This window comes from Aythya marila (assembly GCF_965140915.1).
Source record: "Aythya marila genome assembly, chromosome: 9".
Classification (NCBI taxonomy): Eukaryota; Metazoa; Chordata; class Aves; order Anseriformes; family Anatidae; genus Aythya; species Aythya marila.
The window spans coordinates 25331896-25355289 of record NC_139050.1 but is presented as its reverse complement, the minus strand read 5'-3'; the positions used below and the strand labels follow the sequence as shown (position 1 = coordinate 25355289).

The window sequence follows — 23394 nt, the reverse complement described above, 5'->3', positions numbered from 1 at the left end:
CCCGCCCCCTCCCTTTTGTCCCCGCCCCTTCCGGCCCCGCCCCTCAGTAGCCCCTCCCCTTCCGGCGGGGCGGCGGTGGCGGCGGGCGCTGCTCGGCGCTGCTCGGCGGCGGCTGCTCCGCGCGGCCTCCCCCGGCCCGGCCCGGCACCCCCGGCCCCATGGCGCTGTGCAACGGAGACGCCAAGGTCAGTTCGGGGCCGGCCGCGGGCCCGCCGCCTGCCCTCCCGCCCTCCCGCCGCGGGCACATGGCGCGGCCTGCTCGCCCCCGCCGCTTTGTGCCGCCGAGAGGCCCGGGCCTCCCGCAGGGCCCGGCCGCAGCAGCGAAACGAGCCCGGGGTGGGCCGAGCCCGGCCCCGCTGCGCCTCGGGGGAACACTGCGGGAGCTGCCGGGCCCGGCCGTTACCCTGCGGCGTTCCGAAGCGGCTCGGGGCAGGGCTCGGCGCGGGGCGGGTCGCGGGGCTGGGCAGCCAGGAGCGGGTCGGTTGGCCGGTGTGGCCGGTGTTTGGTGGTCAGGCACAGGCAGCATTAAGAATTCTTCGTATATGAGATTGTTTCCAGGTTGGCCTTGTCATTTAAATGAGCCAAATATAGATTTTTCCCCCCATTTTTCTCTCGGGTTGTTTAAGGCCCGTCCCCTGGCCCTGCTCTCCCAAGCCCCCAGGTAGGTTCAGCCCTGTGCCGTGCCTCGAGGGCTGTCAAACCACGCGTGGCAGTTCACCAAACCAGCCCTTTCTACGGGATGTTTTTGGAAATAGAGCAGGGGATGATAAGGCCCTCTCTCTAAAACCCTACTGAGGGGAATAAGAGCTTTTGTCAGAGCCTGGAGCCTCCCGACCAGGCAGAGGGGCTGCAGCCCGGGCTCCCCATGTGCCGGTGCTGGGGGCGTTGGGCTGCCCCAGGTCCTCGTCCTCCTGGCATGCACCCAGCACACGGACGCAGAGGCTGCGCTGCCATGTTGGCTGCACGTTGACAGCATCTGCTTCTTTCTGGATGTCATCAAATGGAGTTTCCCTTATTAAATTTGGATCCAAAACCTCGGAGCTGTGCCTTTAAATAACCGAAGCCAGATCCTGCCTGCCTCGCTGCTTCCTCCCTGCCCAGGATTTATGGTGGTGTTCCTGTGGGGCCCTGCTGGCAGCGGGGCTCCTGCAGCCTCATGTTGGGGCACAGCCGCGTTGTGCAGGGGTTTGCTGCGTGCGTGCAGGTGGTGCTGGGGGTGAATCCCTTTGTGCCTGGGTTAAGTGGCAGGATGTGCACTGGGATGTGGCACAGGGAGAGCGGGCAGCGTGCTGGGGGGGCTGGGAGGTGGCTGTGGCTCCAGACCCACATCTGAGGGGCTGGTGGAGGAGCAGTTTCTGGGCCAAGACTGCACGGTTTTGTTGTTTTTTTCCTGATGAGATGTGCGTTGTGCTGCTCGTCTCACCCCATCCCTGTGAGGCAGTGCCTAAACGCCTTCAGCATCACCTGAGGAAAAACCTGGCTGTAAGACGCTGCCTTCTGAGATCCTTGGGAGGGTGTTGAGGGGCTCCCAGCAAAACTCTGGCAGCGAGCTAGTACTTGGAGCCTCAAGGAGCCAGCAGTTTGCCCTTTGAGCCAACAGCTTGGTTTTATTCCTAATTTTGTATTTATTACCGCAGAACACAAAGCTGCCCTGCGGAGGTGGCCCCCTCTCCTTGGCCCCCTCAGCTGGCTGGCAGGGCTCTGTCCCTGCATGGCACAAGCTACAGTGCTCTCTCCACAGCTATATGATTCAAGGCTTTTAATTTTTTTAAAAAAAAGGCACTAGAAAGGGTAGCAGCCCCAAAGTTGATGGCTGTGTGCTGCCAGAGCCATGCAGAACGCCGTGCTGTGCTGCAGGTTGGGGCGGCTTCCTTGGCGGCTAGAACAGCAGGAGCCTCCTGAGCTGTGGGTCGAGGGCTGCGTTGCCTGCTGCAAACACACGGAACATCTCTAGCGTGCCAGAATAAAAGCTTGAAACGGTTGCAAGCTTCAAAATGTGTTCTGAGGTAGCGTTTGCCAAAGTAAAACCCTTCCCAGTTTTTCCTTCATCGAGTTACATTGGCAAGGGAACAGCGTAAGTTTGAAGTTAAGGAAAAAACAACCCCGAAGTGAGAGGTTTCGTGGGCAGCAGAGGTTTTTCCGTGTGAATTCCCTGGTGTCTGGCAGCGCGGTTGAGTTCACATCTACCCCGAAGACCCTGCAGTGAGGGCATTTCCGTAGAGCAGTGCCTCCACGGGGTCGAGGAGAGCTGTGGCTTTGTCCCACGTGCAAACTGCAATGCTGGAAGGCTGCATTCAAAACTTGCTTTAAAAAAAAATGTATTAAATATTTAAGCAGAGGCATCTGTTCTCAGTTTGTCCTCTCTGCACTCTCTGGGGGGTTGATGTCAAGTGAAAGCTCTGTGGCTGAGGCAATGTAACAGGGGAAACTCATTTTTCCTCTGCCCTGCTCAGAGGGGAAGCCCCGTGCTGCTAATTACCACGTGGAGCGCTGGGCTCTGCGCAGAGCTGAGGGATGGGGAAGCCAGAGTGGCCGTGGTGGTGAGCAGGGCCTGGTGCTGCGTTGTGGAAGGCTCCCCCTTAATTCGGGGAACAAGCTGCCGAGCTAATCTGCAGCACGTTTGGTTTTGGGGATGGGGACGGCGTGTGTGTGTGCGAGCCCCCTGGGAGGGCCGTGCTGACCCAGCCCTGTTGCAGCCGGACAACGCGGGAGGAGAGCTGAAGGACGGGCAGCACCACTACGAGGGAGCCGTCGTCATCCTGGACGCGGGCGCGCAGTACGGGAAGGTGATCGACCGGCGGGTGCGCGAGCTCTTCGTGCAGTCCGAGATCTTCCCCCTGGAGACGCCAGCCTTCGCCATCCGGGAGCAGGGCTTTCGGTAGGTCACAGAGCGGGGCTGGGGGGCTGATGCCACTCCTGATTGTACCCTCAGCTTGTCTGCAGAAGCACCCGAGTTTTGCTGGGTGAAACCTGGGCAGAAAGGCTACTTTTTCTACGCTTGCTTCTTGTTGCGGTGCTGTAAAATGTCATTTTAATCATTTTCATTTACAAATATGATGGAAGAGGCTGCATTTTAAATGAATATCCACAGAAATTGCAATGGCCTTGCTGTTGTACCTGTTAAACCAGGGCACACAAACAAGTTTTTTTGAGTTTCTAAGAGCGATTTCCTTAGTCTAACGATGAGAAGCTGGCTGTTGAAATAACTGTAGCTCGGGTGTCAGAGAAGTTGTGAGAAACGATGCCAAGCCATTTCTGGGAAGCAACTGAAAAAATGTAGCTGGAAGTGCCACGCGTTGTTTGCAGCAAGGAAAGGGCTCGCAGCTATGCAGTACTTCGTGCAGTTCTTTGGTTTTTTATTTATGCTTGCCGGGGTATGCCTCTGCTTTTTGTGAGGGGACAGTAAATGCCCTGGAGGCTGCAAACCATCACAGCCCTTAACAGTCCCGCAGCAGGCTGTACGTGCCTTCCTCACTTGTGCCACACAACAGATGCAGCAGCGCTGTGTTGCGGAATCACATTTTCCTAATCAAGGCTAATTAGTGAGGCAGCAAACAGGGCAAGTCGGATAGGAACTCAGCTGATCTCCTGCAAACAGAGGGGAAAACCCGGGAGCTGCTGCACCTCTCGGGCGTTTTGTCATGGCAAATAGTTGCTGTTTGAAATGCTCTCTGTTCACCAGGTCACCTCTCGGGGTTGAGGTCGTGATTTCAGCTTATCAGTCACACAGACTGGGCACTAAACTTTGTGTCCCCAGCCCTGGTCAGTCACCTGCATGCAGGAGAGCGTGGCAAACACCAGAGCTAGCTGGGTGCCTTTCTGCAGTGACTGTTGTGAAAATGTGCTCACAGTTTTCGTGCAGTATTTCGATGCGGGCTCCACGTGCCGTGGGGGTAGCCTGGTGTCCGAGTCACAGCACCTGGCATCAAAAATAAAAACCAAACAGGCCTGGGAGCTGCCCTGTGCTCTGTGCTAAGGTTTGAGGTAGGCAGCCAGATGGAAGCCTTTGCTGAATTATATTTCCGTATTGCAGAGCCTTCCCCGCAGCTCTGGCAGCTGCAGAGTGCTCCCCAGTGCTCCCGGCCAGGCAGCAGCTGTGGGTGCGGGGTGAGGGGGCGTCAGTCTGTGCGCTCAGACACGTTTCAGACCCGTGGCGTGGATCCTGAGGTCTGGACAGCAATGAGTGCGTTAGGCTGTTGGCATTTGGATGTGGCTCCTGACAGCCTGTGGGCCACTACGAGCAGGCTTGCCAAGGCTAGTCCAGGCTGCTCTGGAGGTGGTTTAAGCTGAAGCAGAATGAGCTGCCTGCATAGCAAAGCAGGAAGGTGTGTAACAGGGCATGGGGCTGCCGGCAGGCTTTCAGAACTGCACCCCACACTGCGGTGCCTTCTGAGGATGGCTGAGAAGGCACAGCTCACAGCTTGGGCTGGCTTCTCCATTTTCCTCTCACACCTCCCAGTTCATTTTTGGAAAACCTTTGTGTTCTGTGGCGTTTTCATTGGCATTCTTCATTTTAAAAATACTTTTATAGATTAAATTCATATTAAGTAGTGCCTTGCACATATAGCTCTGGAGCAAATGCCTCACGGAACCAACGGGGCTGCGGCTGGAGGCACCTCCGGGTCCCTCTGCCCCAGCAGGGCCACCCAGAGCAGGGCCCAGGGCCACGTCCCAGCAGCTTCTGGAGGTCCCCAAGGAGACCCCAGCACCCTGCAGCACCCACCCGGCACAGAATTGCTTCCTGGGGGCCGGAGGGGCTCACCTGCTGCTGCCCACCACACCCGTGTCCCGCAGAGGTGCCGCCGACGCGGTGTCATGACGTTTCGACGCAGCGACACCCCCTGCCCGCCTCAGCACAGCCCACTCCTGCTGGCTAAAAATGGAAAAAATGCTTGTGTCGGGGCCTGCGTGGCAAACCCTCCAAATACCAGTAGAAAAACCGTTTTGTGAGGTGTACCAAATCCCCCACACAGCTTCCCTCCCAGCCCACGCTGCGTTTCTCTCTGAGGGATGTGACGTTCCCTGCTGCTGCCCGGGGCTGAGGCCTCACTGGGCCTGCTGCAGTGCCTCGCGGCCAGCCCCTGCTCTCTCATCCCCTTGTAAAAGCTTTAATTTTCTCTTACAGCTTGCAGTGGTCACTTTCCACATGAACTGCTTGCACATTTGCCAGTCCCAAGGCCTGGCTCGCACCACCTCGCAGCGCAGTCGCTGGGAGTCAGGGGCCGTGTTCGCCCCTAATTCAGAGATCTCTTCTGATCGCAGCTCTCCTCCAGATGGCACAAGCAGTGTGCAGTGTATTTCTGTCTTCGTGTTAATGCCCTGCGCTTGGTCCTAGCCATCCTGCTTCCCTCACAGTCAGCGCTCGGCTAGGAATTGGAATCACAGACACATTTTAAGACTGCTTAGATTTGACTTTGTTCAAACTGAGGAAATACTTCTCTGGCAAACTGCTGTTTCTGCCAGCTATAGCACAGCAAAGCTGAACTATCTGTATTAGAATCTATCTCGGGATATACAGAGTTACTAAGAGTGGTTTAAGTCCATGTCACTGTTCAAATAAAGAGGTTTTAAAGTAAGCAATGCGTTTTGAGTTAATTAAATCATCTCTTGCCTGCAGAGCTATCATCATATCCGGAGGACCAAACTCTGTGTATGCAGAAGATGCACCATGGTTCGACCCCGCGATATTCACAATAGGAAAACCAGTCCTTGGGATCTGCTACGGAATGCAGGTGCTGTGGGGAGAGCTGTTTGCCTGCTGCTGCCTCAGTTCTGACGCTAGCTAGAGCTGAGCGGCTGCAGGACCTGCTTTGCCAACCTAAGCACTGGGCCGTGTATGCAAAAGTATTTTTAAGGTGCTAATTGGTCACTGAGCATGCTGGGTGTTCTCTTGCTTCTGCAGTATCAACGGCTTTTCTCCCCGTTTTACTGCTGTGAATTGAGTTCCAGACTGCGTGTTTTGTCGCAATAAATACACCCTGCAGTCATTAACTGATGCCATCTAATTGATACTGAAAAACATGTCCCTCATAAACAGAAGTAGTTTTTCCCTTTGGTTTTCAAGCGTAGACTGTTTCTAGCATAGTTCTTAAGAGTGATTAAAAAATAAAAGCACAAAACGCTTATACAAAACACTTATTCCTCTTACGACTCTCTGGTGACCCTGCAGTGATCTAGTAGATCCAAGCTGAGTGAAGAAACAAACTCTCGAGGGGGCATAGGACAGGTTGGGTGCATGACTTCTGCGTGTGCATCTTGTTTTTTCAAGGTTAGCAATTTACTAGGCCTTCAGAGGTGCTGAATAATGGCTGGAAAAACTTCTTGAGAAAGGCTGGCAATTATGGAAACAATGTTGGCACTCCCTCTTCTAAAGGGAAATGTGTGCTGTATTAAAATGGAAGTGCCTTAAAATGTCAAGCAAATTAAAAACCACGTTAGGTAGCCTAAAGCAGGGGAGTTTCTCAGGGCTGACTTTATGGAAGGAAATCAAATGTGTGTGTGTTAGCACACCACTACTTTTATTATAAAAGGATGGAATCAGTCAAGCACAGCAAGTACAATACCAAACTAAATCTAAATAACTTCTCACAGCAATGAAACAGTGTAGTCGGGAGGTGAAACTAATTTTTTTTAAGGTAGCAGAGTGTGATATCAGATGAGTATAATCATGAAAAACTAGCTTAGTATGTATTGGCGGGCAAGAGCTGTTGTCAACTGCAGACAGAGCTATAAAGATTAAAGCCTTATTAAATTGTGCCATGCTTTTTCACATAAGCTTCTTGTTTTGGCAGATGATGAATAAAGTATTTGGAGGTACAGTGCACAAGAAGAGTGTTAGAGAAGACGGAGTGTTCAACATCACTCTGGATAACACGTGTTCGCTGTTCAGGTACGTGCACTTTTTCAGGGATCAAAGCCATGTGGGTAATACCGGCCAGGAGATCGCTGGCTGGGCGAGAGGAAGCGTGTGTTTAGGAAAATGAAATTGCACCCATGCTCATCATGTAATTTCACTAAAACCTTTACAACTGTGACTAAGCAAGTTGTGTGTTTAAACAAATACTTAGGCATAACTTCTCAGCTAACTCTAGAAACTTGGGTATGTTTGCTTGAAGTGTTGTATAAACCCCTTAATTCAAAGTCAAATGTCTTCATTGAGGCACCAGAAGGTGTACGGCAGCACAGGAGTGTGGTAAGCTCTTGCATCCTCCTTGGTTGTGCATTGCTTTATGTTGGCTGGCACCTACCTAGTTTTTGAAAGGTGATAGAAAATCTGAAGCCATTCGTTTTCTACCTTCCCACCCTAGGAAGTTATCAGATATCTTGGTAGTTCATCAACACCCCTCAAGTTCCTTGCAATAATCATGTTTTATTCATTCCTGGAGGTCCGAGTTTATTAACTTTTCCCCTCTGCAGCTACTGTAGAACTGCCTAAAGTCTAGGGTGTCCAGAGCTGTCCTGAAGACATTGTGATTTGATCACAAAACATTTGTTTCAATGAAATAAAAAACAGGAGAATACATATCCTGACTGGCTCTGAATGGCTGTGTGTGTCAGAGAGGGGATGTTTCAGTGTTGGAATGTTTTAAAACAACAACAAAAAACCTTCTGAATTCAGACAAACTACCTCTTGCATGAAGGCTGTGTTGTACAGGAACTTAGGGAGGCTTCAGTGAAGGGATCTCGGTTGGAGATGACTGTTTCTGCTAAGGAAATCCTGCACGTGTTCAAAAAGCGTCTGGCTGATTGGAATGCTTTCCCTGGTTTTTAGGGGCCTTCAGAAGGAAGAGCTTGTGCTCCTCACTCACGGGGACAGCGTGGATAAAGTAGCTGATGGATTCAAAGTGGTTGCGCAGTCTGGGAACATCATAGCAGGTATTTATTTTATCCTGAAATTGTCTTTTGGTAGTCTTTGTTAAAGGAAGGAATTACGTCAGACAGTGCCTAATTGGAACCAAATGGGAAAGGAATATTTCCATTTTTTAATTGCCAAACAGTTGAATTGTTTTAAGCAAGTTCTTGGATGTGTTTGCTTCCATGCTGCGTTGTCATGCTAAGAAAGAAAGAAATAGACATGGAAATGAGTGGTCTTGTTTTGAATTAGTGGTTTAAGGAAAATGTAACTAGATTTTTACAGTTCATTTATGTTATTTTAAAGTATGCAAGTATTGTTTCTCTTCAGAATAAAATATTGCATTCCCTTCAGATAGGGGAGAGGAAAACATGTCCCATAGTGTGTGCAGTGTAAGTGGAGGGGTTTTTGCACTGTGATGGTACAAATCAAACATGGTTTAGTTATTAAAGCTTGATTAACTTATTATCGAAGTTAGAGAACAATATTTTACTTACTGCTCTTAAATCAGATAACTAATTAGAGAAAGTAGGCAGATTCTGAGTATTATGTAAATTCCCTTTTCAGATTAATTACGTTAGAAAGGCAGCTTTTCGACTTCAAAGAAGTAACTTCACTGCTTGTACCAGGAGTGTTAGTGTGAAGCTTGGATGGCAGATATCAGATTTCCTGAATTTCTCAATAGATCTGCTAATACTGAAGCAAGCAGATTCCTGCTACAAATGCTGTCATGTCATTAATCATTTATAGAAAACAAATGAATTGCACATTTTGGTGAATGACTTCCCAGTGACAACTCTGAAATGTTTCAACTCGCCTTTTTTATTTTAACATTTTTAAAGGACATGCAGTTTCAAAAGTAGAGCTTAATGGATTTGAAGCAAAAGTGTGTTTTTGCTGTCTGGATATGCATTTCACTTCCAATTTTTTTGCTATCCTCGTTTCTTTGCACCATTTAAGGTATAGCAAATGAATCTAAAAAACTGTATGGAGCACAGTTCCACCCCGAAGTTAGCCTTACAGTGAACGGAAAAATGATCCTGAAGAATTTTCTTTATGATATTGCGGGATGCAGTGGTACCTTCACGGTGGAGAACAGAGAACTTCAGTGCATTCAAGATATCAAAGAGAAAGTGGGTTCATCAAAAGTCCTGGTAAGTAGATCCAGTTGAAGTTGAAAGATGACTTGTAACAATCTGACAGAAATGCTGACGTGGTTAATGTGGGTAACTTGAAAAATGCAGAATTGTCATGGTTTGGGTAATACATTAAACAGGTTTGAGAAAGCTCGTACCCATTGCACAATCGGGTCAATATGTTGTTTGGCTTCTCATTTTCCTCCAAGTCATTGCTGGGAAATCAGTAGTTTTTCATCCTTGTAACTGTATCTGAATTATTAGTTAACACTTTCCCCCTAAACAGCTGAACAATTTTTTTTTTCCTTTTTTTCTTCATCCTTAGGTTTTACTCAGTGGAGGTGTGGACTCAACGGTGTGCACTGCTCTCCTAAACCGAGCTTTAAACCGCGATCAGGTGATAGCTGTACATATAGATAACGGATTTATGCGCAAAAGAGAGAGTCAGTCAGTGGAGGAGGCACTCAAAAAACTCGGTATTCAAGTTAAAGGTACCGTAATTTCCTTAAATATCCTTGATACCACTAATGATGTGTCTCGTCTCCTAAAATGTACATTTAGGATTTTGTTTCATCAATTTGAATCACCTTTCATGGTTCACAGACTGCGTACCAAAGCACGGGTGTTCATCTGGAATAACCTAGGCTATCACAAAATTTCAAACCTGAAGCATTAAAGCCTAACTCGTGTGCTGGGATCATACCCTGAGCTGACCAATCTCTTCTGTCCCTGGGGAATGGCAGCTGGGGCATGCCTCTGCTGCTGATGCTCGGTCACTGTTCTGCAGGTGGACAAGCAATCCTCTTCAGCTGCTGCAAAACTCATTCGATTGCAGTTTTCTTCAGTAGCTTGGTTAACAGCCCTCCACTGAGGCTTTGCTTCTTGTCCCATATCGCTGTCTTTTAGCACTGTGAGCTCATGTGGGTGATTCAATGTGATTATAGCCAGAAATCCCCTCCCAGGGCTCTTTCTCACTCTCCCAGTTTCTCTTTAGTTGCTTGTGGAGTCGCTTGTTGAGAAGCAGTCTCATGACTTCAAGCACTACATTGGAGAGGGTGGAAGGTGCCTTGTCTTGGCTGATAAGGTTTAGAGTTTTTGGTGCCCAAAGAAGGAAGTCAGAGAAGACATCTTATGTATGGATTGTGCAGGTGATGAGAGCTGCTTTATACTGTCCAGCTGGTTTGTTTTATAAGCTATAGCTGCCTCTTCCTGGGGCTGTCTGTGAGTAGTGTTGTCGTTGTCTTGTGTTTTGGTCAGGAAGCGTGGTTCTAGGTGAGCAACGCGTTCCGCTAGGCTGCCAGTGTGACACAGTGCAGGGAGCTTCCACAGCAGCTTCTGGCAGCTTGACCTGTAAAATCCTGATGCGGCGAAGGGCAGAGTTTGTTCTGCACACATCGATGCAGGATTCTTTTGTTGTTGTTTTGTTTTAGTGAAAAGCTAGGCCTTATTCTTGCATTCTCCAAACAGATAAATCTGGGTGCTGGCAGGCTGCCAGAGAGACAAAGGAAGGGAATCCCTTTACTGGAAATGCTCCTTCTGGAGGTCGTGGAGTTCAGTGCTGGTAAAAGATGCTGGAGAACCTCCCAGCTGATCTGTGCGTTGAGAGCCTCTCTAAATCAAGAGGGATAATGTACCATGAGTAAATAGTGTATCATTTAATTGCAGCTGCAGAAGGGCCTTGGGGAAATAACTATCTTGTAACCATTTAAATAAAGCACCTATCTAAGAGGGGAGACAAGAACTGAACTTTCATCCTGTTGCCTAGCCTCACAATGAGAAAAAATCGCCCTGCAGAGTATGTTAATTAATGAAATAGAATACTTTTGTAGCAATTAATTGTTGAGGTATCAAACAGGCCTATTTAATGCAAACAATAGTTAAATGACTGAAACGTGTTTGTTTTTTTTAAACAGTAGTAATTCTTATTTTTTGCAATCTTACATACAAATCTTTACTGATTTTGGCAACAAATTCCCATAATTTCATGCAGTGGTGAATGCAGCTCATTCGTTCTATAACGGTACAACAACTCTGCCAATCTCTGATGAAGACAGAACTCCACGTAAAAGAATCAGCAAGACCTTGAATATGACTACAAGTCCTGAAGAAAAAAGAAAAATTATCGGTGACACCTTTGTTAAGGTAATGTGTATAATTATTATTATTTATTTTTTAATGATTTCTAGATATGTTTTTTTACCTCAGACTATTTCATTTTAAAGCTGTGTGCACTCAGTGGTATCAATGGTCATACAAGTAGTAGGTGACCTAAAAAGATGTTAGTGCATTACCCTGAGCCTGAAATTTTTGTCAGTCAATGAGTGGTCATAGCAGGAGTAACAAACAGTGCACTAGACCCACCAGCATCTTTAGGTGTAGTCTATTGGTTGGCCATTTGTTCCTGTGGCATTGACTTTTATGTCCTGATTCCTCACCAAAAGGGTGAGTAACTCGAATTTGGGCACACTTCTGTTGTTTTGCCATTTCTCATGTCAGCTGTCAGTACTGGTGATGCAGGGAGAACATAATGCTTAACAAGCACTGGTGTTCCTGTGCTCTCAAGATACTCTTTCCATTTGCTTTTTAAAAAAATAAAAGCATGGCTTTAGGGGTGAATTTGAGCAGTAGGCTACTGTCATGATTAGTCTTTGAGTTTATTGTTCATGTTTCAGCAGCTCAGTAGCATTGTCAGGAACAATCTATTTAGACCCTTGATAACTGAAAAGTGGATCAAAACCCTTCTCTTTTTCTTCTGTACATCTTACAGATTGCCAACGAAGTTATCGGAGAGATGAACCTGAAACCTGAAGAGGTGTTTCTTGCTCAGGGTACCCTCAGACCTGATCTCATTGAAAGCGCTTCCCTTGTTGCAAGTGGCAAAGCTGAAGTCATCAAAACTCATCATAATGACACAGAGCTGATTCGGAAGTTAAGAGAGGAGGTAAATGAAAACGAGGATACTGCTGTTTCCGTCTGGTTCTCACAGATAGGAAGCTGATTACCAAAAATGTGCTGGAAAGTTTTGCTGGTACAGCTGACCCGTGTTGATGTGGCCCTATAACTGTGAGGTTGTTTAGGTTCTATTCTAGTATGTTGTAATTTATTACACTTCTTTCTAGTTGCTGCATTCTCACAGTAGTCAGAATTCTTTCAGTATTGTCCAGCATTGGATACTGGGGAAAATACCAACAGATTGAGTGCGGATTCCTTCCGTCTGAGCAATGCTGTTCACGGTGGCAAGCTGAAAACTTTCTCCTTGCTCTTTTGTGTTTTTAACACTCAAAACAAGCCTATGTCTCAATAAAGAAGCAAAACCAATACCAAATGCAGAACAGTACGTAAAGGCTTTTCAGACAATTGTAGTCTGATTCCGCTGGAGTTCATGATGTAATGGATCACTTACTCTTCCCTTTGTATCCTGGTCAGAACATCAATCATTAGGCAACCTTTTGTAACGGCATTGATTGCCCAGCTCAAACACATTAGGGATTCAAGCAACAGCAGTGAGGGTGCTTTAGTGAAATGATTGTCAGCTCCAGTTGAAATTCTGCTCTTGAACTTGGTAGCGTTCAGCACCAGCACGACAGGCCTGGAATTCTCCTCCCTTGAGAGAGAATGAGAACAACGCTTTTAAGTGAGGCAAAAGCTAGGGATAGCTCTTTCAGCTGCCTACAGGGATCAGCTCTCTCTGTTCTTAAGCAGCTTCTGCATCAAGTCACTGGTAGCCTGGTCAGCTCTCTGCCAGCAGTATGTGGAGGTGCACAATCTGTTTGCCAGCTGTCAATTTAAGATCCCACAGATCCTTCTGAAATGGCTCGCATGTACACCTGTGGGTAAAGATGGGGAATTTGCAGACAGTGCAAACGCGGGGGATTGAACTGGTGACAGAAGACAGTCTGAAGATATGCAGCCCATGCCCTGTCTTTTTGATTGTATTCACAGTGGATTAGCATAATCTAAAGTCCAGAAAAGCTTTTTGAATACATTTCTCATGCAGCAGTCTTAAATATGAGCATATAAAGCAAGCGTAGGAGACTGCACCATTTTGCCTTTTCTGGCATTAGAATGGTGAACGTTCTGGCTATTAAAAATACTCTAAGAAAGAACCAGCATGTGAGACATCAATCACATAGCAACCCTGCTGGAAGTTTCTGTTCCTGGTAAGTGATATGTAAGTGACCAGTCACAGGAGACAGTTAACTTGCATGATCTGCACTTGTAATATTCATCGCTCTACAAAGTGTTTTCAAGGCTTTTAAGAGTGGTTTGAACATCTGGTGAAGAGAAGAACAGTCTGAATTTCTGAAGACAGTCAGAACCAGCTTGGCCTACAGGTGTATTTGCACTGACTGAGCCATTGATGGTTTTGGCACACACACAAACTTTCCTGTCTAATCCCCTCTCCTGTAACTGTTCTACAAAGCCTACATTCACATGAATGTTCCTTTCCAGTGTTTATGTAAGTGTTGGCAGCTGATGCTGTAAAAAGCAGGCCAATTTGACTGCCATGACCTAAACTTCTGAGGCTTTTTGTTTAAATCTGTGAGCTAGAGTGTAAATCACTGTTTCTTTTTTTTTTTTTTTTTTTTTTTTTTTAGGGTAAAGTAATAGAACCTCTGAAAGACTTTCACAAAGATGAAGTACGAGTGCTGGGAAGGGAGCTTGGTCTTCCCGAGGAGCTGGTTTCAAGGCATCCCTTCCCAGGTATGAGAGTCTGTGCTACTTAGTGAAAGGCTACGGGTGGCCTCAGTGCTGTTTAGAAGATGCTTAACCTGCAGAATAGATTTATGTGGGAGCATAAAACTGAACTCTAAACATAGAACGAAACTGATGGATTTACTGAGCAGGATCACAGCTTACTTAAGCAGGATCTTTTTTTCAGGAGAAGTGTTTGAGAGCAGCTTTATTATGTATAGTGACTAAAAGAAAAGATTTATAATTGAGTTCTCTTATAGCTGTATTTGTTTCTTTTTAGTTGTATAAGCCAAAGCAAGAATTATCAGTGAAGTGCAGCTGAATGCTGTCTAAGCTGTCAAATGTGTCTTGCTTGAAATAATGGCCAATGGCTGCCTGCCCTTCTCAGGGGCAGTTGCTGTTTTGAAAACGATTGCATGGAGAATAACAGCAACAGTTCTCGACCTGAAAGCATCACAGTATATAATATAACCAAGTCCACATCCTTTTAAGAGGGGTATGCTTTTCTTTTCGTGTTTTTCAAATTGTCCTGCAGGGTGTGTAGTAGCCACTGGCAGAGTGCATAGGCTATCCTGCTAATGCACCAGCATCGCATGAAATTAAAGAAACTGTATTCAGGCATTTCCAGCAAATTACGTTTGCTTTTGGATCAAGTAGATAAAAGGTTGAATAGCCTTCAGGGGTCTTTAAAACAGTGGAGACTCAACTATGATATAACCATCTCTTTCATCCAAGCTGCCTAGCAAGGGGAAGGAAGAGGTTCCCATTTGCTTTAGCTTGCTACCCACCACGCTTCGTCACCACTAACTGCTGCTTTACACCAACTGCCAATTGAAAGTGTAGGTAAATAATGCTTACCTATATTGATCAGCAATCCAGTTCCAGAATAAACTGCCTGCTTATGGTTTTGGTTTGGTTTGTAGGGTGCTAAGGCAGTGGAAGTATAGGTATGATGGCAAGCAATACTGTACTTTATGACTGACCTGAGGGTCCAGATGCTGTTACTGTTTTAGGTTAAAGTCAGTTTTCGTGTTATTTAGCATAATGTGTTTTCAACTTTACGCTGCAGGTCCTGGTCTGGCAATCAGAGTGATATGTGCTGAGGAACCTTACGTGTGCAAAGACTTCCCTGAAACAAACAACATTTTGAAAATAGTTGCAGATTTTTCTGCAAGTGTTAAGAAGGTAACAAAACTGCTCAATTCTAATATATACGAAAGTACTGTAATTCTGTAGCACACTGCTGTAAGATGGAAGGTTCTGAAAGTTAAAAACTACTTATTTGTGCACTTTGGGAATAATGTATTCCAGTCCAACTCCCTTGAAGCCATGTGGTATTGTACAGTAGAATTCTTGGAGCCATGGCTATGGCAAGTGTTGAGCAACTTCTGGAAAATGGAAGTTTGTGTACCTTTCAAATAGTAAATAAATTCTGTTTTAGTTAAAATTCATGGAGGTTAGGATTTCTGAAGATACTTCAAATCACACAGTATCGGGAAAAGGTTTTCCCTCCCTGAAATACTTGTAACTTTTTAGGGTTGCATGCCCTAACAGTCACTGAGTGCCTGAATGAAAGCACAAGAGGGAGAAACTAGCGCTTGCTAGATGTCCCAGCCAAACAAAATTATTAGTTGATGGTATTTAAGGTCTCAATCTGCTGACTGTTGTGACCTTCCTGATTACTGTAAGCTTCTCACTCAAGCTGAACTGCAGGGGTCTGAAAAGCCACTAGCAGAGGGTAGCTCTAAGTTATAAGGTCAGAACAACTTCCAGAACTTTATTGAAGAAACACTGAAGGGGGGAATGCTTACAGCTGCTTTTTCTTTAAAATGTGTCAGATTGCAGTGTTCTGTAACGTGATACTGCTTTGTTCTGTACCTGAAGTAAACCACAAGTGTGAGAAATACAGCTTTGAGAAAGAGAATAAACATAGAAAAAGAGCTTCACCTATGGCTTTGGAGAGCTTCAGCTTAAATATGTGCAATTGCTTTCACTAAAAAGTTGTTGGTAGATGAAAGGTATCTTGTAAACAGTTCCAAGGGCTAACTGTGGAGTAACTTTAGGCAGCTACTTAATGTCATTTGCATTGTGTAAATTCTGTTTGAGCTTTTGAGGGCTTTACTTAAAAGCTATTTTTCTGCATCGTTGCACAGCCACATACTTTGTTGCAAAGGGTCAAAGCATGTACAACTGAAGAAGATCAGGAGAAGCTGATGCAGATCACAAGCCTACATTCACTGAATGCCTTCTTGTTACCCATCAAAACCGTGGGAGTGCAGGTAAATGAATTCATTCTAGGGATATTCTTAAAGCTGCTTCCTAGCAGCATGGTAGACTGCTGTGAAGCTTAAGAATTGCTGCTGTAAGGTTAAAAAGAAAGGGCTTGACTCTGGAAAATAAACATCAAAAGAAGATGGTACCTGTGTCATTATTGCTTGTCAGTGCTGGTAGCACACAGATGTCAAGAGATCTGAGCAGACACATGGGTAAATGCCAAGTATGCTATTTGAGGATGTCATTAATGCTGAATAACGTCGGTCACTTACCACAGTTAGTTTCTTCAGGCTGTTCGTAATCTTGTAGACCTCTGCCATAATCCTGTTGCCTCCTTCAAGGCTGAGGAGTCCTAGATTAAGTTGGTCAAAAAAACCAGCTTTTTATATTTGAACATGTTTGTTCAGTTGAATCTGTAGGATAGTGTTTCGTTCCCTCTCACTCCTTTGCCAATGCCATGGGAGTTTTTGTGGGTGGTCCTTTGTATTTCTGTCACTAAATGCTGAGCTGGCATTCTCGTGGAATTGCATATAATAACTTGGAGGATTTCTTTACTCAGTGATCATAGCTGTCAGGTATCTTTTTTTGCATTATCAGTATTGAATTACAACCTTTATTATCAGCTTTATTATCTTGCATCTCTTCTGTAACTCCTTGCAGTCAGCTCTTGTCACTGTTTTAAACAGCAATATCACCAGCAGATTTCTGCACTTTGCTGCAGGCCTTTCTCAGCTGGTGCCCTCAAAATCCCAATATTCAGTCAATCCCTGTGGTCTGACCACCTTGTCTGAATCTTTCCATTCTGAAAGCTTCCCTTTTGTGTGCTCATGTTAGCTGATGAGAGGTCTGTCTTATTCTGATTTTTCTTACTTATTTGGTGTCTCTGAGCAAACTGATTTCAGCAGCTTAATGTCTGCTAAGTGTTGACACCAAGTATGGTCCTGTAACTCGCAGGATGAATGGGGAAGGTAGTGTGAATTATTTTGGCAGTGAAGTTCATGTTCAATTACTTTTTTCTTTTTAATTTACAGGGTGACTGTCGCTCCTATAGCTATGTCTGTGGGATCTCTAGTAAAGATGTTCCACACTGGGAGTCTCTTATGTTTCTTGCCAGACTCATACCACGCATGTGCCACAACATAAACAGGTAAGTATTCGCTGTTCAGAAATGAACTGTCTTTATTTCCGATGGTCTACTTAATGTATGGAAGCTTTGCACTCACAAACTCTCCTGTTTAATCTCTGGTATAACTTCTACACATAATATGCCTCCTATGTGGAGGTTACAAATGCACAACCAATCCAAGCTTAGGTTTATTTCTGGAATCACTAACTTGAAGAAACTCAAAGTTCAGCTCCTCATTTTAAGCACTTGATTAGACAACTTGCAGTTAACTTAGGCAGAATCTTTTTTGAAAGATGCCGAGCCTGTTGATGTGCTGTGATACCATGCGGCATCTTGCTTTGTGTCAGAAAGGGAATTTACATAGGACTGTCAACCCCAGTGGTATAAGGAAAAGCTCCAAAGCTGGGCACTTTAATCTTAATTGATGCTTCTTGTGAATATGCATTTTCTTCTGAAGTTGCTTAGACATTAAGTCAGTTCCAGAGAATGTAAATCCTCCTTGCCCAGCTGTAGACTTTCTGCCAGAGCTGTTTATAATTGCTTACAGCAAAGCTTAATTTTGTCACTTAAGTGACACCTGCTGAAAGAGCTGCTGATCTTGGGGTGAGACCTTCAGTTGGAAGAAACTCATGTGCAGAGGGAACGAAAGAAGGCATGAAATCAGGATTGTGTGTGCAATGTAAAAGTTTGTGCTGCATTTACGGCATTGCTGTTGTCTTTAAGCTCCTTTTGGGTTTAATGTTTCCTTCCTGAATGTACCACTTCCCTGGCACCTCTGCCGGATCGGGGTGTGTTTCTCAGATTTTTTTGTTGGTGTTGATAGAGACATTGAAGGGAGCTGGGAAAGCTGGCAGTTTGAGGAGTGCGCTGAAATAGTTGGGCTCCTGCCCAGTTATGCTTGCAGGCTTCATACTACAAACAAAAATAGGGAATGTGAGGTTTGAATATTTTCCTGCTTTGGATTTTAGACGAGCGTTCTTGATTTGTATCTACAAACTCAAACAACTTGTGTGAATGCATCATGGTAAATCCTTTTGTGAGGCCAGTCGGTCAGTGTTGTACTTTGCTTTTTGTTCAAGAATGTATGAAACAGATTAAAACGATCAAGTTGTTGTGACTGGCTTGAATTCAGAAGATAATTTCAGAAGATAATTTAACAGATGTAGTGATGTAGTTTTGTAAACAACAGTGTTAGTGCCGTGTGATGAAAACACGGCTATTCCTTAACAAACAAGGTTTACTGTTCAGTGATGTGGCTTTGGTGGCTTCCTCATAGAGCAGAAGACAGAAATTGTAAGTACTTAAGTAGCTTTCTTAGCATAATCTTAACTTTTACTGACATCAAAGTAAAACTGAAAAAACATCTGCGATACCACTGAGTTAATATTGCAAGAGCATAATCCTCTGAAAAACTGAATAAGTAACAGTGGGGCTATTGCCAGGCTCTAGCAAACCAAAATAAATGAGTACATTTGACTTGCAAAGCTAGTACTCATGTTTATAGAGCTTATCCATTAAGTTATATTAAGTTCTAGCTAGTGGCTAAGGAGCAAAAGCAGATATTCAGCTTTTTTTTCGGGTTTCATTATCTTTTCTGCGATACTAACACTGTAGTCTTCAGGCAATCTGTTTCATTCCACTTAAACAAAACGTGTCCCTGCCATCTGGCTTGTTTTTCAGGGTTGTGTATGTGTTCGGTCCACCAGTCAAAGAGCCTCCCACCGATGTCACACCCACGTTTCTGACAACAGGAGTCCTCAGCACTTTACGTCAAGCTGATTTTGAGGCTCACAATATTCTCAGGGAGTCTGGTAGGTATTTAGCCTAGTCCCATGAATTAGGCTATTGTTTCAAGATCCTTCACACCACAGCTAGAGGAGAACTTTCTCACAGCCGGGTATTGCCTCCCCCTGATCTGCTCCCAGTTCTCCCACACAGGACTCTCTCAGTGCCTAGGTACTCTCTTCTCCTCGTAAGGGTGGAGGCTTGCCTGTGAAACCTTACACAGCTCAGAGGTGTGAAACTTCTGCAAAAGCCACTGTTAGCCACCAGAAAGTCAAATACCAAAGCAAAGAAAGTCAGCCAAATAGTCAAGCAGATATTTCTCCTTGCTGATGATCTCAGTCATCAGGATTTGTGTGAAGTAAATGAACCATGTAAAGACACTTGGCATGGTTTCAAAACCGTGCTTTTATGTGGAAAGAAGAGACCAAACACTAAGTTCTTAATGGTGGTGGTGCAAACTACCTGTGCCAAAGTGGTTTCATGTTTTTTAATTTAAAGCAAATACTGTATTTGTAAATCCAACAATTTGAGGCTAGTAGATGGCATAATATTTTTTAAACTTTTAACATCCCACGATGCGAAGGGACAATTCAGTTCTTTTTGGAATGTGACAGGCTGATTCTAGGAACGTAGGAGTTCTGAGGTTTGGGTTTGGTTTTTGTTTGTTTGTTTGTTTTTCCTTAATAACAGCTGAAGATGTGATGTATGTGTGATGTACGCCTGGGGAACAGTTCATCAAAAGTGTATATTTTGTAAAATCAAGTGACAAAGGATATCTTTTTGAAAATGCATATTCTGCTTGCAAGGCTCTCTTACCATAATTTGTACAAAAAGAGCCTCAAAATCTTATGATAATGCTGTCAGTTACAGCTGTAAAATTAGAGATTTGTCTCGCTGTTGGTGATGCTTGGCTTTGAGTGAGTCAGTCCACACAATAAGACTTGGGTTAGCATGGAGTGAAAAGCATCCTGGTGCTGGCAGGTCAGGCTGGTGCAAGCAGAGTTGTGAGACCCCATGTCAGTGTCAGAGTGCCTTGGCACTCCGCCACGCACCTGAATCTCCAACCTCTAGGTAATTTCAACGGTGACATCTAGGGTGCTGGGTATTGGCTTTCAGAAGGGCATATTAAAGCAAACAACAAAAAAGCATCTGGAGTTACCAGCAACAGAGAAACTTAAAAGCTTTCTTTTAAATATGTCGAAGACATCAAACTACTTTCTCTGGAAGTTAAAGAAGGAATTGCTAAGTGGTAAAGCACTCTACCATGGCAGTTGCTCTTGTCTTGGTTTCACTGATGAAGACTAAAAGTTTCTCAGAAGATACACTTTTTATGGGAGTGACTGTTGGGCTTGATGTGGGAATCTCTGGAATTGCACACTTATGCCGGGTTGGAAGGAATTAGATCCTGAATTGCATCCACTGTCAATTACAGAGTTAACAGAGATTTCCTAATTTTGTTCTGCATGCCTGCAAACGCTGAAGATTATTTCAAGTGGCAATTCAGTGTATACACCACTAATTACATAATTGGATAATCAGTGGGATCTTCTGAGGCGTGGCAGTGAAAAAATCGTAGAACTACCGTGGATCCTTCTGTGTTATTGGAGCTCTTAGGATAGTGTTTGGAGTACGTGTAGGGAAGTGCGGTGAACTTCTATCATGTTTGTGGGTTTTAAACCAAAACAAAACGATTTTTTTTTTTTGAAGGTTACGCCGGAAAAATTAGCCAGATGCCAATAATCTTGACACCGTTGCATTTTGATCGAGACCCCCTACAGAAGCAACCTTCTTGTCAACGATCCGTGGTTATCCGAACTTTCATCACGAGCGACTTCATGACTGGTATTGCAGCAACTCCTGGTAATGAGATTCCAGAAGAGGTAATACGAATACGGGTGTTCAAGTTTCTTTTCAGAACGATCTGGTGCTGTAGGTGACTTGTCCTGCCTTTCTTCTCCGTTTCTTGATTGCTTGCCTTGATTCTGATTCTTCTGGGAGAGGATCTCGTTTTTGCTCGTGGTGGTTGGGAAAGGTGTGGTGGTGCTCTGGGAAGAGCTACCAAAATGAGAAGCTGGCAGTGGTTTCTGATAGAAGTGACAATCCAACAGGCTTTCCAGCACAGCTCAGCCAAAATACCATACCCTGGAGAACAACTGCCAGTGGACACTCTTTCCCATAGATGCTTCTTTCTGTTATTTTTTAAACTTTAGAGCTCCCTTTTTTGCTTTAAAAGTTCATCCTTGCACTCAGGCTGCTACTTTGTGTTTGAGTGTGGGTGGGCTGGAGACAAGGGTCTGAAAAATGCCTGAAAATGATTGATAGCAAAATCTAGCAGTATACAATAAAAGGTAGTTTCCAAGAAATCATTTGGAAGCTGAAGAGCTGCTACCTTAAGGGAAGCGTATTGTGTTTGACGCTGGTTTATTGCCAGTGCCAGAAATCAGCAAGTTCTGAACATAGCTGCAGATGTCATAAGCTAGAGGTTTCCTTCAAGTTGTTTTCATTTCTTAACTGGTGGTAATATTCTAATAGCTATAGGCTTTTTCTTTCCTGTTCACAGCAAAATTAGGATGAACAAAGTTTTCCTTTTTTAATCTTTTGTAGGATAGTTTTCATCAGGTTTGCATTACGTGTTTTTTTTTTTTTTTTCTGATTTTTTTTTTTCTTTTTTCCACCACAATAGGTTGTGTTAAAAATGGTTGTGGAGATAAAGAAGATTCCTGGCATTTCTCGGGTGATGTATGACTTGACATCAAAACCACCAGGAACTACAGAGTGGGAGTAATTAACTTTTTTTTATTGAAGTACTGTGTGCAGTCTAAACCATATCAGAAACCATTCCCAGTGTTGACATGCAGTACTGTGAAAGAGTGACTGGAGCTGCTACATCCCATCCGACTCCTCCTGGAGCGTAAATCTGCAGTTTAGAGCTGTGTGGGAATAACTGAGCGGGGCTGAGGATTTGTACGGGTAAATGATCCTGGCAGCGTTGCCTGTGCGCAGACAGATTCCTCTTGCTTTGGCCTTTGTCTTACTGTTCCTTCGCGTTTCCATGTGGTTTATTGTAACTGTCATTTCAACGTCTCTTTGTTTTTGTACACTGTGTATAAAGAGACAGTTTATTTACTTCTACCAAAAGCATTGTTACAGCCTAAAAATGTAAAAAGAATACTTTGTGACCAACTGCTTTTGAACAGATTTATTATAAATAAATATTTTGCCAAATGGAGTAGTGGGTACTGTTGAGTTGTGGAATTAATGTGTATCTGTTGTGTACTGTTAAGCCTGTTCTATATTGTTTGACGTATTAGCCCATGGCAATAATGTTGAGTTCCAAAAGAGCAATGCTGAAATGTTACGAAATTACTTTCTGTCTGTCTGTCTGTCCTCGCTCCCTCTCGCATCACTTGCTAGGTGTGCTGGCTGGTAACAGGCGTGTGTAGGCTGACTGATCTCCAGCGTACAGGTCCTGCACGCGTGCGTGTAAAGTCACAGACCATGAGGTGTCCTGTGTGCTTCTGGGGACTCTCAGAGAAGAGTAAAAGTGAGAGTGCAGCTGTAAAAGCTGCGGCACCAGAGCTCCTGGACATGCAAATCCTGTTTCTGTTCTCCAGCGCTTATGCATCAGTCCCTTCACAGCCTGCTGCCCATGTGCTTGCGTTATACTCGATGACATTTTATTTTCTACACTTTCGCTGTTACGGGATTTTATTTTTTTTTGGTATGTGTTGTACTTAGCTTGATTTTTAAAATCCTGGTAGTCATTAGTGTGCAGTCGCAGTACTGGAGGTGACATACCCAACCGATACCGGTTCCTTCCATCACGTGTATTCTGCTGTTTATGTAGTTAAGCAATAATTTGAGAGATGGTTACTTTGGACGCCTGTGCTTTTCTGTTCTATCGAGGCAAAGCTGTTTCATCCACCTAACAATGTCCAGCATGTCCTGCAACTGCTGTCTGTGGAGGTGCAGCGTGTCGCAGCTCTGCCCTGAGCAGCTTTCTGGGGACCTCCACCAGTGGAACTGCTCCTGTGTACCCAGGGTCGTCCCTTTTACCCCCCACTTCTTGAACAGTTGCCTTTCATTCAGCTGCAGGATGACCATGGCTTTATGAGGGTGAAATGCTTGGTTTAAACTGTTCAATAACATGGGGTATTTCGTGGCTGTAGCTGCCTATATTTCCACATACGTAGATTTGTGAACTGGACTAGCAGTTGGAGTGTTTGTTCTGTGTTCTGTTGCTCGCACATGTTTTCCTATGGTTTTTACATTTACCGCCTACACCTAATGGAAATTTAATTTCTGTTTATCAGATATGGCTAATTTGTGCAAACATTATTTTTGCCTGTATTACTGAGAGATTGCTTTTCACTGGGGGAAGGAGATGGCGAGTCCCAGCCCTCTGCTCCTTGAAGCCACTTCAGCCGCTGGGGAGCGCAGCAGCCCGGCGGAGGGTGCACGTATCCTGGGCTCCAGAGAGCTGCCCCCTGGCCATGGCTCTGCCCCTGGCAGCTTCTGTAGCTCGG

The 23394-nt window shown here is 45.0% G+C and overlaps 1 protein-coding gene across 1 annotated transcript; it reads left to right on the top strand.

The window, feature by feature from the left end:
- The first annotated feature begins 67 nt into the window (after positions 1–67).
- Positions 68–22100, top strand: GMPS (guanine monophosphate synthase). Its single transcript, XM_082767450.1, has 16 exons — positions 68–185; positions 2697–2878; positions 5618–5732; positions 6792–6889; positions 7772–7875; positions 8813–9006; positions 9314–9479; positions 10979–11130; positions 11756–11929; positions 13587–13692; positions 14753–14868; positions 15837–15962; positions 16989–17104; positions 18764–18894; positions 20576–20748; positions 21552–22100. The coding sequence occupies exons 1-16, from the start codon at positions 159–161 to the stop codon at positions 21651–21653; spliced, it is 2082 nt and encodes a 693-aa protein (XP_082623576.1). The 5' UTR covers positions 68–158; the 3' UTR covers positions 21654–22100.
- Positions 22101–23394: the final 1294 nt, after the last annotated feature.

Bases quoted from the DNA above. Each gene is read 5' to 3' on its own strand.
- GMPS (XM_082767450.1), top strand. From the start codon at position 159: ATGGCGCTGTGCAACGGAGACGCCAAG. The intron at 5,733-6,791 runs GTGCTGTGGGGA...TTGTTTTGGCAG, and splicing joins GGATCTGCTACGGAATGCAG to ATGATGAATAAAGTATTTGG. The intron at 15,963-16,988 runs GTAAATGAATTC...TTTAATTTACAG, and splicing joins TCAAAACCGTGGGAGTGCAG to GGTGACTGTCGCTCCTATAG.